Source organism: Vanessa atalanta, chromosome 2 (assembly GCF_905147765.1).
Source record: "Vanessa atalanta chromosome 2, ilVanAtal1.2, whole genome shotgun sequence".
Lineage (NCBI taxonomy): Eukaryota > Metazoa > Arthropoda > Insecta > Lepidoptera > Nymphalidae > Vanessa > Vanessa atalanta.
The window spans coordinates 9,111,382-9,127,720 of record NC_061872.1 but is presented as its reverse complement, the minus strand read 5'-3'; the positions used below and the strand labels follow the sequence as shown (position 1 = coordinate 9,127,720).

General features: G+C 32.1%; 2 protein-coding genes across 7 annotated transcripts in view; one reads left to right on the top strand and one right to left on the bottom strand.

Moving 5' to 3' along the window:
* The first annotated feature begins 3,698 nt into the window (after nt 1-3,698).
* Nucleotides 3,699-6,782, top strand: LOC125075095 (dentin sialophosphoprotein-like). Its single transcript, XM_047686708.1, has one exon. It carries the CDS (start codon nt 3,796-3,798, stop codon nt 5,191-5,193), a length of 1,398 nt encoding a protein of 465 aa, XP_047542664.1. The 5' UTR covers nt 3,699-3,795; the 3' UTR covers nt 5,194-6,782.
* A 705-nt stretch (nt 6,783-7,487) lies between these two features.
* LOC125075009 (protein sickie) overlaps nt 7,488-16,339 on the bottom strand; it is a 213,036-nt gene continuing 204,184 nt past the window's right edge. For all 6 annotated transcript variants that reach the window (XM_047686553.1, XM_047686560.1, XM_047686569.1 and 3 more), the window contains 13 exons: nt 13,844-14,005; nt 13,392-13,632; nt 12,961-13,103; nt 12,701-12,856; nt 12,138-12,447; nt 11,403-12,057; nt 11,177-11,326; nt 10,799-10,989; nt 10,190-10,298; nt 9,915-10,107; nt 9,456-9,614; nt 8,755-8,838; nt 7,488-8,639 (listed from right to left, as the gene is read on the bottom strand). In XM_047686553.1, the coding sequence (XP_047542509.1) occupies nt 8,517-8,639; nt 8,755-8,838; nt 9,456-9,614; nt 9,915-10,107; nt 10,190-10,298; nt 10,799-10,989; nt 11,177-11,326; nt 11,403-12,057; nt 12,138-12,447; nt 12,701-12,856; nt 12,961-13,103; nt 13,392-13,632; nt 13,844-14,005 (2,676 nt within the window). In that variant the 3' untranslated portion in view covers nt 7,488-8,516. The remainder of the gene's footprint in view (nt 8,640-8,754; nt 8,839-9,455; nt 9,615-9,914; nt 10,108-10,189; nt 10,299-10,798; nt 10,990-11,176; nt 11,327-11,402; nt 12,058-12,137; nt 12,448-12,700; nt 12,857-12,960; nt 13,104-13,391; nt 13,633-13,843; nt 14,006-16,339) is intronic.

Below are 16,339 nucleotides of genomic sequence, written 5' to 3'. Positions count from 1 at the left end.
AATTGTAATTATCGCAACGTAAATTGACTAATATTTCACAACTTTATTTCATTATAACCTTTTTTTTATTGTGATAATTTTATAATATATTGTTAGCGATAATCTGTGGAAAATAGAACTGGCAACATATATCTGTTATATTATATTACGGGCCCTAATATGGCCCTTCTTTTGGTAACGGCGGCGAGAAACATGTCCTGACCTCATTTTCTTGTAACATATTTTTTTATTGTGAATGTTATTCATTAAAATTTATTTGACACTTTATTTTTTTATTAAAATAACTTTAACGGAATATTATAAATTTTAGAAATATTTTAGTATGGAAAATTGTAAACAGTTTTAATTAAAGTTAAATTAAAGTTATATATATATATATATATATATATATATATATATATATATATAAATATATAAAATCGTAAAAACTCGTTCAATGATTCATTCAAACAGTGTGCCCACGTCCATATTGATTTTTAAATTATCAATATTGTATATCGGTCTAAAAATACAAACGAATGGGCTTATTTAGTATTGTGTCGTATTATTAGTGGTATTATTATAGAACGTTACCACAAGTTAAAAAAATTATGTGAACACGATATTAATATCAGAAACAAAAATAATTTTGAATCTATCAAGAGTTTAATTTAACTTTTGCATTATAAGCAAAATATAACTAAGGGGTAATGTACTTAAAATTTAAATCATTCTCTTTAAGAGATAGAGAATGTTTTGCATACCAAACGGGATTAAGTGGTATTACGCTAAACCAAAATCTAGCCGTGCTTCTAGTTTTAGCTGTAACATGTATGATATTACATGTATTAGACATTATTGAACCTAACACATGTAGAAAGCTCACATTGCTTATAAAAATATTTAAACACATATTTCTTTCAAAATCTGTTCCCTGGCTCGATACGAGTGTTGAACCCATGACTGTAGGAGATATTATATTATGTTAACTATAATATTGTAGAGGCAGACTTAGTATAAAGACAATATCGAATAAATTGGAAATCAATACTAACTTGTCTTATGAAGGCTAAAAGAAAACTATTTCAATGCTTTCCCGTCTCACCCCCTTCAGTAACTTTATTATAAGTATGGATTAGAGTTTTTGGACTAGGTATATTAAGAACGGGTGCTCGTACGTGCAAACATTACTTCTGGGAGTATGACAAAAGGTATATTTGCCACGACTTCGCTTGCAGGGTATAATCCCCGCTAAGCCCACGTGAGCACGAACTGAATTCGAGAAACATTTGACATTTTCGTGTTTTTTTTGTGTCAACATTGAAATATTGCGCCACGAATGTGTATCGCACGAATACGGGTGAAACACGAAACTCAATTTTAGGGAAATACGAAACCCAAAAACATAGTTCCAATAACTAAGGTACGATTCGAAAAATTGTCTTTTTTAAATCTTTAAATTTTCTCTTTGGGATCACGTATGAGAGAAAAGTATCCGGATCAAGTTACGATGGTCCTTTAAGTCATGCACTGCTTAAAAGAATTATTATTCACTGATTTATATAATACCTATTAATACATATGCATATGTAGGTATTTAACCAATCCCTTAATAAAGCTCTGCTGTCAGTTTAAAATACTAATATATATGTTTTTTTTAATGTTATGCTGCAAGTTATCAAAAAATCATTTTGTATCAACCATTGCTTTCTAATGAGACTTCTACTTGTACCATACTATACTTATTAGTAGTACGGTACTTACAGAAGTAGGTATCATTAAATAGGTAGGTAGGTATGTATAGATATATCGTGAACAAACTGTGCATATTTATATGTTTCATAGCGTATTGTTTATTCTCCTTTCACGCTTTATAAAGCTATTCGGTGTTCCCATTTCTTTAAGTTTCTCGAGGCCGCCTGGTTTACTCGCCCGTAAAAATACTACTATTCTACTTTTTGTGGTAAGTCATACCTGGATATTATTATTCTTTATACATATTTTAAGTAATCTTTACTTGAAATTAAAACTCCACGTTTATATTACAAAAATAGATTAACTAATTTTTTTCCAGCATTAGGCATGTTGAACACGTAGGTTAAACGAATATAGTAAGTACCTATGAAAAAAATTAATATATTTAAGGCCGCTAATACTTAAAAATAACGATCAATTTATTTTCAAGCCGTTTTCAAAAGTTTTATTAAAAAAACATAATAATCTACTCAAAAATATTGCGAAATATTTTGTATCAAAATGGTCGGTAATAACAACACAGAAATTATAGATAATTATATATTCTATTTGAATCAAGTTATGATTGGGATTTAGTATGGTGTTCAAAAGCTAAAATAGAAATTAATTTAAATAAAAGTATCATACCGTTCTTAATCTTTTAATTTCTAATTTTATTATTGAGCTCCGTAAATTAAAATTTCAATAAATTTTGTGATTGTAATTAATTGAATGTTTTGTCAAATTATAATTGATATTTTTCTTATTCCTAGGGTTGCACATTCAATATTTTATTCAATTGTTTTCAAAAGATTAATTATATTCATTTACTTAGCATCAAATTTGGAATAATATATGTGACGTTTAACGATTTGTAGAGATTTGATTGAAAGTTCTGTTGTCAGTTAACTTCATAACATTGGCGCCCGATGTGGGACTTAGGTTACCTAAATTTTATGTAATGGCGGTGGAGCATGCCATAATTGATTAAACATAACTATCATCATTACCCCTACCTTTAATAAGCTGCAAACCTCATGGTTTTTGCTTTGCAACGATCCAAAAATATCGATTCACGACGAATCCAGCATGTCGGCCGCCCTCTAGGGCAGACGGCTCTTCTCTCTATGTACACATAGAACACAACACGTCAAGCGAGATATCAAACGGTTTCCCGCCACTAGTATTTTGTCACTTATTATACGCCAATAATATTTTTATTCAGTAATAAAAAGAATTTCATATAGAACACAAGAACAAAAATATTGAATATCGTTCCGTTTAAGATATGATTGAAAAACAGACTTAAAGTTTCAATAAACCGTTCAACGTAATGGCAACAAATGTACCAACCTCCCGCGCGTTCTCGACCCGACTGACTGAATTTCCTACATTTTCCCGGCGCAAGCCTTCACCCCTTGTAATCGAGCACGTTCGCAAAGATATAACAATAAGATTCTATAGATATATTAACATTATTTTATATACACTCCATTGATTTCTTTCTTTAATTAAATAATACATAATATGATTTAACATATTTACAAAATGGTTAAATTATTTAAAAAAATCTTTATTTACCATTAAAGAATAATTATGATTTCCGATGAATGTGTCAAAATTTAAGTTTTACGTAATTATTATTAAAATCTTGAAATGATATAAAAAATTGAGCTGTATTGGTTTTTTTAAAGAAATTTACTATAAATTGACTATTTTAGCCTACTTTTTTGATTTCATATATACTTACCTGAATAATTTTTTTTTATTACTTAATATTTATTTTCTTCATCTCTTCCTTTACACTTTGTTTTTACATAATATAAATGTTAAATAAAATCCATACTTTTGTAGAATTATAAATAAAATATGATCAAGACAAAGTTATTTTATCTATCACTTTTGTATTATCTGTAAGCTGTTATTGTCGTTTGTCACAGAATGATGTTAATTGTCAATTTGTTATTTGTCAGACATTATTTTTAAGTTTGATTTTGTAAATGCTTGTTGTTAGCGTTTATTTTTGAATTATAATATAGTTCAAATTAAAACAGTGTTCCTAAATTAGTAAATAGTATTGCAATGGCTCAAACAGAAGATACTGAACTTAGGGATTTAGTGATTGAAGCCTTGGAAAAAAACGGATCTCTTGCTAAAATCCGTGCATTACTTCGAGCGAACATTTTTTTAGCTTTTGAAGATGAATGCGAAAATTTAAAACAAAACGAATCACTAGACAAAATATTGTTACAACCCGCAGGTAAATTATGTCTTTCTATTGTCCATGATTTCTTAGACTTTTGCAACCTCAGAAATACATTGTTCGTTTACAAATCTGAAACAAGACAAGGAAAGGAGTACCAATATGAAGGCAGGAATACTGTCGCTGAAAAATTAAATTTAAAACAAACAGATCAACAAAATCAGCCTATTTTATTGTCTTTAATCAATAAAATTCTTTATTCATGCCCGAAAAATACCTATAAGCAAGATGATAAACATACCAATATGAAACGGCTAAATAGAAATAAAAACATGTATAAAGGTGACCAGGATTGTACGTACATTGTACACGAGGACTCCAGCACGACCACAAGTCGCACTCAGTCTGACAATTCATCAGATGAAAAACATAAACTTGACCTGAGATTGACATTAGACAATTCTGATACTGATACATCAAGTGAATCTGTAAGAAGCAGGACTAGATCAGAATATATTCCAAATAAACATACACAAGATATTGAAAGAAATGATAAGAACATTACACAAACAAACCAACTGACGAACAATTTTGTCAAGGAAGTGAAAGTTTTAAATAACAGCAGTACAGAATCTACCTCTTATGTTGAGTTAAAACCATTTAATAAAATAGATGCAATCCTACTAAATACAACAGGTTTACCGGTAGAAGAAAAGAAAGACGCTACACATTCACTACAAAACAATTCCCATTCATCTATTTCAAAAGTGGATGATTCATCACAAATTCAATCATCAAACAGTATCTCAGACATAATAAAAAAGGATTTAAGTCATCAAGATTCCAAGACAAGTATGAAAAATTCTCCAGAAGCATCGAACAAGTACGATGAGACAACTGAATATAGTTATGATTTTATATCACCTCCCCAATCAGGAAGAAAGGATGCTACTGAAAAGCAATCACCGAGTCCAAAGTCTACACATGAAGATACAATGAATAAATCAAATAATTCATCAGTATCCAGCCATAAACAGAATTCAATAAGCTCTCAAAGCTCCATATCAATATCTGATGTTGCCGATTTAATAAGTGAAAAAAGTAGCTATAAGCATAGTTCCAATTCACCTAATCAATTTAAATTGCCAATTAACGACAAGTCAAATAGAAGTCCTAATAGAGACCAGGTTAAAATGGTTAGTGATGATTCGGGTGACTTTTCTGAATCACCTGTTCCATCTCTTTCTAACCTTAGTCTCGATATTCATAGTGGCTGAAAAAGTATCCTTAGTTAAAGGATGGGCTTAACACATTATAACTTGACACAAATATTTTATTTTAATGAGAAACAAGCAAACTTTAATATTAGTAACTGGTCTAATTGTAAAATATTGTACTTAAAATATGTGATTTTAATGATTGTTATGTATATGTACTAAACTATATGTATATCTAGTTTAATGTATTTAATTTTTCAATGGAGGATTTTGAATTTATATTTTTAAGAAGTGTATTTTGTTATTTATGCAAAACAATAGTTCGAACCGTTTAATATTATACAAAAAACTATTCAATTACCTATTTATTTTATTGTAAATGTAACTAAAACTATGGATAATATTAATATTGTATACAGAATGAAGAAATTAACTGTAGCATATTGTGAATAACTACAGAAGCAAAAGAAACAAAAGATAATTATGTTGTTTAACATCCTATTATATATTAGAATTAGGGTGATATACTGCCAAGGACATGTGGTGTAGCTGTCGACAAAATTACAACACAAAGTTGAGATGAAATAAATGATAATATTTTTTAGGATAAATCTAAGTAAAATTCTTGTCAAGTTACTATATAGGGCTAAGTGTGAGACTTATGTTTGTGTGTCTCCTTGCCCTCGTAATCTTAACAAAGTAAATATGTCAAGCTGTTTATCTTATTTAAACAATGATTAAATAGTGTCTCCTAATAGCTATTAAATGTCGCATAATAAGTATGCTCAGTTATTGTGTATATTAAAATACAGTTGCCTTTAAAATTTCTCCCAAGTCTCGCTTACTTTGTATAGTATTCACTTACCGAGTATTAATAACATCATCCCGACTTTTTAAATGTCTCAGACCTTGTGGTCTTCAATACAATATACAGATTGACAATGTTTTGTCTTGTATGTGCAAGTCTTTATAATAACAGTATTATATTCTTAACGTACATCTACATATTACTGAATGTCCTAAAATGTTCTGCTAGTTATATTTATATAAATAATATTTTATTGGGTTTAAACAAATTTTTGTAATAACTATTTAACTTTTATTATTACGCTTGTGATTGAAACTCAATAGATTATAATTATTATTTATTTAAAAGGGAAAATTAATTGCAGTCCAAAAAATGTGAAGTTAATAACGATTACCACAGAGGTAAAAAATAATTATAATCTGTTGTAACTTGATTTCCTAAAATTGCATTTATATATCATTCCATAATGTAGATAATGACGAAAATGTCTAATAAGCCTGTAATTATTCCGATCAAACGTGATTTATTTTGCTAATGGTTGTGCCTTAACTCTCTGAAACAAGTTTAAACATGGTTCCTCAAAAACATTCAGTCGAATAAAATCTAGTCCTATGTCTGTTCTTTTTGAGAACAAAACAAGTTCCGTCCAAATTGCTCCGATTTCATGACTCTGGTGTTGCTTTAAATCGCAAACAATATGTAAAAATGTTTTAATAAATGCTTTTTATTTGCTTAACTTGGCTCTTATTTTCTACAGTTTTTTTATTCACTAACAATCAAGTTATCCTATCGTATTCTACTAATATTAATATGTTAATAAACGTTGTATATATTTATATAAACCTAATATTAAATACAACTTCTATTTATTTAATAAATAAACTCAGGTATCACCTGCACAGATATTGGCTGCTTATTGAATTATCATTTACACCCAACCCGCAGCTTATCTAATGATCTTTGTGCTTGTAATTCTAGGCTAGATTATACCTACACCCTTTGAATCCGGAATAGCGATGCAAATGTTGGCTTTCAATAATTGAGGTATATACATACATAGGTATATGGTACAGGAGCAGGCGGGCTTACACAAAGCCGTACCGAATTAACCTAATTACGATTACACCCTTTTTGGTCTGTGTAGTGATGCTCTTATTAGGATTTTCTGTATGATGAAAATACTTAACGAAAACATTTGAAAGTTGAATGCATGTTACACAAAGGAATGTTCCATATTGTACACCGGGTGAGGGATAAGGTCAACCGAAGAAATTATCTGAGTCTTGGTAAGAAGAGCTTCGCCACCTCGACGTGTAAATGTATCTTATTCAGGTTGCGAGGCTGGCCCTTCCTTGTGCCAACGACCACAGGTAGGGTGGAAAAGTTTGCTTTATGATGCCTGCTATGAAGCAGAATTTTGCGCTCATCACTATTTTAGGTATGGGCCCAAATTTTTTATATATGTTTTTATGTATGGTTCCAATAAAAAAGTACACTCCAGAAAAATCCACTTTCATAGGAATGGCAAAAAACAAAACAATTTTTTAATGTAATCAATGTTTATTTTCACAATGTCTGTAAAGCATAGATTGTAGATATCACGTTTCAGTTATGCACACAATTTAATCCATACTGAACACTGTAACACTTCGTTACACATTTTCTATACAAAATTAATGCTGTATAATTATAGCATAATGGCGGTTAGTGTAGTCACATTGAGAAAAAAAAAATTATATTAAACATTTTTGTATTTACAGTTTATTATTTTATTAGGTACATGAGTTTTAATATGAAAATGGTATAAAAATTACACTTTCATAATAATATATTACATACAATATCATAGTAATACAAATGTGTTCATATCCTAACTTTGAAAAATATAACAATAGTAAAAGCCACATTGCTTTAATATAATATAAACATTAACAGTCCTACACTGTTCGAATATTTCACAAAAATGGAATACCTCGCTCCAGGCACTAATAGTTTTCTCGAAAGTTATATTATCATCGTATTAAAGTTTTTAACACAATTGTTAAAAATTTCATATTAAACATTGAAATATTACATAGAAAAGGCTGCTACTCTTGCTTACGATATTTGCCAATATTCACAAATATGCAGAGCAAATCCTTTCCTAACAATAGAAAAAGAATAAGAATTATTCGTACGTCAATTTACAAGAGTATTAAAGCACCTAAAACAAGTTACTAAAAGCCATTAAATTTGATAAATAAATATAAGTAATGTACATATGGCAAATATTTGGCTTTGTATAGTATAGTTAACGTGTGACAAGTAATAGTAAATGCAGTTAGGTAATTACAATCAAACATTTCTATTTATAGACTCATTCACAAGTGATCATTTTGATACAATATACTATGAAGCATTATTTATTAAATATATCTATGAAAATCAAAGGAACAAATTATAATATTGTATACGCGTCACAAATATTTTATTTAATACTGGATCCACACGTGAAGCTCAAACTTGTGTCAAACTTTGGCATACCAGTTGTCACAGAGGAAATTATATAGATTAGAGTTCAAGTGAATGTGTCATTCTAGAGCTCATTGCCCATAGAGCTGTCGTGAGTGAGATTCGAGTCCATGCTAGCGTTGTCGGAGTCCTGGCTTTGGTTTCCGCTGTAATTTGCAGCTTCTTGAAGTCGCATTAGCATATTTAACTGTAAAAATAAAATGTTATTAAATTAAAGACAATATATTTTTAGTATAATATGCAGACACTTCAATTACATTTTTACAAATTGACATAATGGTAAAGAATAAATGATAAATTACCAAGGGATCTTGATTGTTGTTCGTGTTCGCATCCTGATTAGCGTCGTCAATACCAGCATCCTCGACTGATATAGGTCTTAAGGTCTGTAAAGTCAAAAATAATATTTTATTTAATCACGTACACGTTATTAAAAAAATGTGGTAAAATTTGTCTCTATAGCTTATTCCAATAACAGGAATAGTAAAGAAGAATAAACAACTTTGGAATTAAGTTGACGTGACATCCTCGGCCGGAATCTTGAATAATTATGGTATAGATCTATTAACTAACAAAGGCTCGTCCCTCAATTTTAAATTATTATTGTCAGTGTGCATTATGAGTGATGACTCTCGTGCTTATAAGGTCTTAGTGTGCGTGAGAAGACTAAGAAAAATATAGCAAGAAAATACAAATTAGATTATATTTGTTAAGTTCATTTGTACCAAAAATAATTAATTTTACGTGGAGGAGCGCCGCCTTCGTGAGTGAATAGATCTATATTAATTATGGATTCGTAAGAAAATAGAGAATTAAAATTAAAGCGGATATTGTGACCAATATCCGCTTTAATAGCGGAATACTTTTAATTGTTGTTGCGCATAATGTAGCAATTAATTGGAAAATCGCATGGATTATATAAATTTAAGCTTTATTTATCTGTACTCCTTCTTCGATTGGTTACTAATCATCAACAATTTAGGTATGTATGTATGTAACTCACATGCGAGTGGTTGGGTTCTCTCCAGGGGTAGGAGGACTTGACGTGCTGCAGCGGGTCGACGGCGGCGTGTCGGCGCCGCCCGTACAGCGCCACGCCCTCGCGCACGGCCTCCGACGCGTACGGCACGATGCTGTAGTTCCACACATCCGCGAACCACGCCTGCAAATTGCAAAATATATCTATCACGTGTTCTATCCTTGCTTCGTTCGCTTTTTAGATTCACGTTAGGAAGTAAAATTAAGAGTAGAAATCAAAGAAGTCCATGGTATAATAAAAATATATACTACATAAATTCTATGCGCTATTTGCTGTTTATACTGAGGTAAATTTTAGTTTTATTTTTGGAGTGCAACCTTTCATAAGCAGTTTTACTCCTGGCATGTAAGCTGAATTGCAAACGATTTTGTTTTAATTAATTTTCTTGCTTTATTTTAATATAAATGAACATTATATATATACCTGACTAGCATCCAAGTCCATAGGACAAGCGAGGAATAGACGAGGACCGACTGTAACGTCGCTTGAAGAGTGAGCTTCCAAAAAGGCATTGAGAGTTGACCATACTCCTGGTAACCATTCCAGAACTGCTGCTAATGCTGGTTCACGTCGTCCTAGCCTCAATTCCAAGGAAAATAGTTTTCGGCGAAGATATCTACACAAAAGATAAAAATATTATAATTAATAAGAATTTTTCTCTTGCAAATGAATACAACTATTTTCTTTATTTTACGTACCGCGCCAAGAATCCCTTTACTGGTTCCATATGATTGGCAGTGAGCAGCCACCTGAAGTTATGATGTAGTTGGAGATTTGTCGTATTGCATGTTGCTTGGGACATGGTACCTGTGCAGAAAAGGACATATTTTTAAAATGATCGTAGAATTTGATATTTATGCAGCTTAAAAAACTGATTTGTTGGTCGTACAGAATTCAACTGCAAATACGTCTTAAATATCCCACATGTCAGATACGAATATAGATGCTTCATATTATATGCGTATATGTATCTGATTTACGACAGAACAGTGTCGCCTGCAGCACTGAGTTATAGTTAAAGATATTATTGGTGTATATATCGATGAAATAAGACAGATTTATTATGGTCACAGCTCACTATATGGAAAACGCTGCCATTTTTCGTTTTCATTGCAGGGTAGATAAATTTCACTTTTTTTACACTATCAAAGCGCTGCCACCCAAGAGTTTAAGATGTTGTCTCTTTCGGATCTGATATCACGGCATTAAAACAACTGCCATATATAATGATGCCGAATGTGATGAAGTAAATAAAATGATAAATAATAAAAGAGAATTTAAGTATTTCAGGTCAGTAGAGGCCGTACCGATGATGACAGGCATGTTCCTGTTGTCGGGCGGCAGTAGGCCGGCGAAGGCGTCGCCCAGCGCGGAGGCGTGCTGCAGGTTGTCGAGCACCACGACGGCGGGCAGCAGCTCCTCGCCCGCCGCGCCGCCGCACTGCTCCGCGATGTTGGCGAGGTAGGCGCGCAGCTCGTTACATGATTTACGGTCCACGCTATTGATTTAAATTAAATATTTAACTTACTACTTTTATTTATCAAATATATATATATATATATATCCAATAATAACATTTACTGAAAAGAAAACGTTAAACTGTTTTCGATCTTTAAAACTTGATACTTTAAAAACGTTTAGGATTTATTTGATTACAGGAAATAAGAAAATATAGGAAAACTCACTTGAATGTTGCTACGGCTTCAACTGGATTTCCTCTTCGCTGCGTCCTTTGTACATAGAATTCCGCCAATTTAGCCGCCAAATATGATTTTCCCGTGCCGCTTGGTCCGCAAAGTATTACCCTCCGGTGTTCAGACAATAGTGAAACATACCTACAAATTACAAAAACAACGTCAATAATCTCGAAGATTCAATGAATTCCCAATCCGATAATATAATTATACATACCTATATACAATATTTTTTGGTATGAGACTATCAAAAGCTAAGCTTCCGACTCCTTGCAAACAAATATACAAAGTATTGACGGTGCCGATTATATAACCGCACGGTAATAATTCAGGAAAACAGATTTCAGGTCCACGTGTTGCTTCTCCCAAGTGATAGGACGTTATGGAATCAGTGTTCAGACCAAGATTCGTTCCAGGATCTATCCTGGATAGGTAGTCCTTGAATGTTTTCCTAACTATATAGTCTAAATTCTGCCAAGTCGTCTTGCCAGATATGTACGTGTACGCAATAGTAAACTCATTGCAGTTTATTGTCGAATCACTATTGTACACGTTCTTATATGAATTACTGTGCGTTGACTTATTACTTTTAAGGCTATTCGTGTTCGATTTATTTATAGATTGCGGATAATCTTGAGTTTCAATTTCGGGGCTGTGGTTCTGAGACATCCTCGGTGAATCGAAACTGGGTTGTTTATCGAAGTGATTGTTAAATGCACTAGCAGTTTGCTTTGCATAAAATCTGCACTCCGATTCAGTTAATGTGTCTTGGACTTCTTCGAAATATCTTTGGAATGTTTCCGGTTGCCCTAAATATACAGCGATCGCTATTTTCTTTCCGTCCGTCGTATCGCCCTGACTGTCAGCGACACCTGAGAATGTAATGGAGTGTGTAAGAGATAATTCTTCGGTCACCAACTTACGCAACGATAAGAATGCAATAAAAACTTACCGATATCTGAATAGCTTTCTCCTATCGCTAACTCACGGCTTTTAGGGGGAGGTAGCACTGTATTGATATCGTAATCACCGCTCATCCTGTCCCCGGCACTAAGCCCATTCGTAAATATGTCACTTGCACCATTTAAAGCTCCCAATAAGGCTTCACTATTTTCATTTAATTCACAAACAGCCTTGTTACCGTATATTGGCTCGACCATACTAGATTTTGGAGATCCTTTCTTTGAAAGGTCTCGAGATGGAGTCGACGACATACAATTAAAGTCTAGATCTAAAGGCTGAGAATGAATATCAATGGCAGCCTGAAAAAATAATAAAAAAATAATATATAAGTTACACTTATATGTTATATTAGTTATATTTATTTGTCAAAAAAATTATACACGTCTTAACACGTTCAAGTAAAAATATCGGAGGAGTATGAAATTTTTCGTTAATGACACATGAGAGAGACTTTTTTAAATTTATATAAAAAATCAATTGATCAAAGCTGAGCAACAATGAAAGAGTATTTCATTAATTGATATTTACAATCAATAAATACATTTACAGTACCTGATGCATGGTAGCTTGGTCTGCAAGACTGAATCTCCTGGGATCCTCTACCGCAGATCCTCCCGTACCCAAAGAGCTTTGGCTACCAGCCAATGACCTAGATGTAACTAGACGTTGCAATCTCTCGTTGTTTTGTTTCAGGTTCAACATCTCGTTCTGTATAAATTTTAACATTATATATAATTTGTTTTTTTTTTCGGTTATTCTTATTTAAAACAAGAAATTTATTTTCAAACGAATTGTAATGAAATTGTATTTACCCTCATCTTTATGACAGTGTCTTTAAGACTTTCGAGTTGATGAGCGGAACTGAGCGCCTCAAGCCTTATATCTGTTAGCACCAAATCTTTTTCTCGTAATTGTCTCTTCAATTCGTCGACTAAGCCCGACTGATCTGGTTTTTCTGAAATAAATATTAGATGTCAAGTAACAAATCGGTTATTTTGTCGCCTCTTCACTTTCTGTTTATTAAAAATGTTTACTTACATATTAATGAATTTACTTAGGGCTCTTAAATGACAAGCACTAGTACGACATAAAGCTTTCACTTAACCTAATTTCTCCAGCTTATATTTATCGAACAAATGCAACATGTGCGATACAGAATTAGTTATGCTAATGCATCGAACAGATGGGATTTCGACATTAGCGAATTGAATACGTCGGCAGAAATGTAGTTTGCGTAATTTACCTTTGGTCTGTTCTTCAGTATTCGCTGGAGGGCACGTCGTTTTGTCTTTAGCATTGTCAAGAGTTTCGTGGGAATGTTCTAGACTATTCTCGTTGCTTCCTTCGCGGATCGTGTGCGGATCGTCGTAGTGATGAGAGCCCGACGAGCTGTCTTGTGAAGACAATTGCCCGAGGGAAGAGTGCTTCGCCGTTTTAGATATCTTGGCATTTCTTGAGAACGCTTTTGTAAACGATGAGCGCAACTGTGTCAGACAAATAATAACATTTAGATCATACTAAAAGTTTCTTGTAAAAATAAAAAAAATGTCGAAAAAGTCTTCACGATTAATAAACAGACGTTTAGTAACTAAAATTGAATAAATATTTCACTACTTTTGGTCACCTATTTTATTTAGCGAAATCTCAAAACTATAACACATAATAATAAATAAAACTTAAAAAATATTAACTCACCCATCCCTTTTTCTTATGTTTTTTATCATGAGGTGCTGACGACCCACTGCTGAGGCTGTTTATACTAGATACGCTATCGGTGGAGAGGTGGCGCGTGATGGCACCATTGCCTTGAGCTAACCGCTGAGGCGAAGATTGTTGAGTGTGTGTCGTGTTTGGATCCTAGATGCAAAACATTCGAATAATTAATTATGATGTGATTAATAATAGATATTGAGACGAGTATACAGTTTTTTTTTAAAAAAACTTGTCATAAAATGAGTTTTTTTTCTTTTTAGTTTTTTTTTTTGTACAAAGTTCTTTCAAACTAATGTGATCAATTGATCATAGATACGTGTGTAATAATATTATTAACTACATTAGGTATTTTGATTTTTTTTTTAAATTGCCCTTTTTAATGAACATTTCAAACATATATATAGTAAATATAGTTAAAATATTTCGACTTTAAAACGGGAAATAATTTTAAAATATAAATTCCGATATACCGAATGATATGACGAATAAACTTCACGGTATCGCATAGCTTCGATTCAAGATGTTGAGATTAAAATTAGACGGCTAATTAAAATAATTATATTCACACGATATAGCGTCAAGCATAAACAGGACGTTATGTCTCAACTGTTGACGTCTGATATTTAGAACGAGACCTATTGATGGTCAATTTAATGCAAACGTGGCTTACTTCTACAATTGTGGTCACTTATGCCATTTATTCGGCTTCGACTTTCACGTGTGCACTTCGCAACTGTTCTGGTTTCATATATCTAAAAAGCGTGTGATTGGTACCATATCAATGATCTAACTGCGTTTTCTCACGTATTTACATTACTTAGAACCAGTACACGAGCTTTTCGATTTTGTAGACATTATAGATTTTTTACAAGTATCCAATAAAATAACAATAACTAACAAAGGTTGCGTTTCTTCAATTATCGAGAATGTGGTCTTACATAATATTATTATTTATAAGTGACAGCTTCGTTTTCGATACTTTATTCCTTATAATATGTATTAGTTATAACAATAATAATAATAATAATAGGTTAAATAAATAAATAATATAAATGATAATTAAACAAAGAACAATATTAAATTAAAGTTAAACAAAAAATGATTGATCGTTATGTTATGGTTTAGTTCGTTGCAGTGTTATTAATTACATAATGTCCTGTTTTAATTATGATACTTTGAATTATTCATACAGTGGCGTGTCGATTATTTATTGAATTAATGTCTTTTTGACGGAGCGCTAATGAAACTGATGTACGATGTTGTGATTTTTTTTCATTAACAATAATTATACTTTTCAAAAATGATTCTCGAATCTGTTATACTGTAATCAATTATTTTGATGGCTTCCGTTTTGTTCAGCACGTCATTAATTATTTATTTAGTCTTATTATTGTAAATTAAGTTGAGCCTAAACGGACTTCCTTAAATATCTAGAGTGAACGCCAACATGTTCAGAATTGAAAAAATCAATCCATATAATTATATAATCACCACAGACAAGCTATATCATCAAAGCGAAGAAGATATTTAAAAAAAAGGTGTGAATAGTATCACTAGTTATTAGATATTCACTGGACAAACGCGGCTGAACGCACTCGTGAGTCCACTTAGCCTTACCGTTTTAATTAAAGCTCCATTATGTACGTGATCTCATTTTATCAGGAGTTCTAATGATGTAACGATTGATGGCCGGCCTACATAACTTGGTTAATTTAATCACAAGGCTCAATGTACACCGTCGCGAGCTCGCGATGTGTACCTACCCTAATTACAAAAGACAAAGTGACAAATCAAACATAATTATCATAAGATTACATTTGATACCTCAGAACAACCTTCACACATTTCTTTGGTTTCAAGCTGTTTTGCAAGATCGTAACTGAAATTGAATTTTATGTATGTTATATATCAATCATATTAATATAGAAACGTATTCTCAAAGTGCACGTGATGTTTTATTTTAACCTCAACTATTGCGTTGTAGGATGATTGATCATCGAGATTGATTTCAACTAATGATATTAACTATAGAGCCGAGCCAGTTATTACTGCACGCAAAGATATGTTCTTGCAATGAATACAAGAATTGGTTATTGGAAAGTTAGTAGGTAAATGAGAGGACGTTAATGCGTGTATCTGGCAATCGCTGATCGCAATTGTTTGCCCAAATGCAAAGGGCATTGGCAGTCGATATTCAGTTAAATCGCTTAAGGCTGACGTGAGTTTTCCATCTAATACACATTCTTCATTACCGGAGTTTAAAAAGATACACTTATAATAACCCTTTGGCGTAGGTACTAACTGATGCGTTACAGGTACGGTACGCTCTCTTTTTTTTTTTTTTTTTTTTTTTTTTTTTTTTTTTTTTTTTTTTTTTTTTTTTTTTTTATGTCATAAGGTGGCAAACTAGCAGGAGGCTCACCTGATGGAAAGTGACTACCACCGCCCATGGACATCTGCAACACCGGGGGGCTTGCA

Bases quoted from the DNA above. Each gene is read 5' to 3' on its own strand.
- LOC125075095 (XM_047686708.1), top strand. From the start codon at position 3,796: ATGGCTCAAACAGAAGATACTGAACTTAGGGATTTAGTGATTGAAGCC.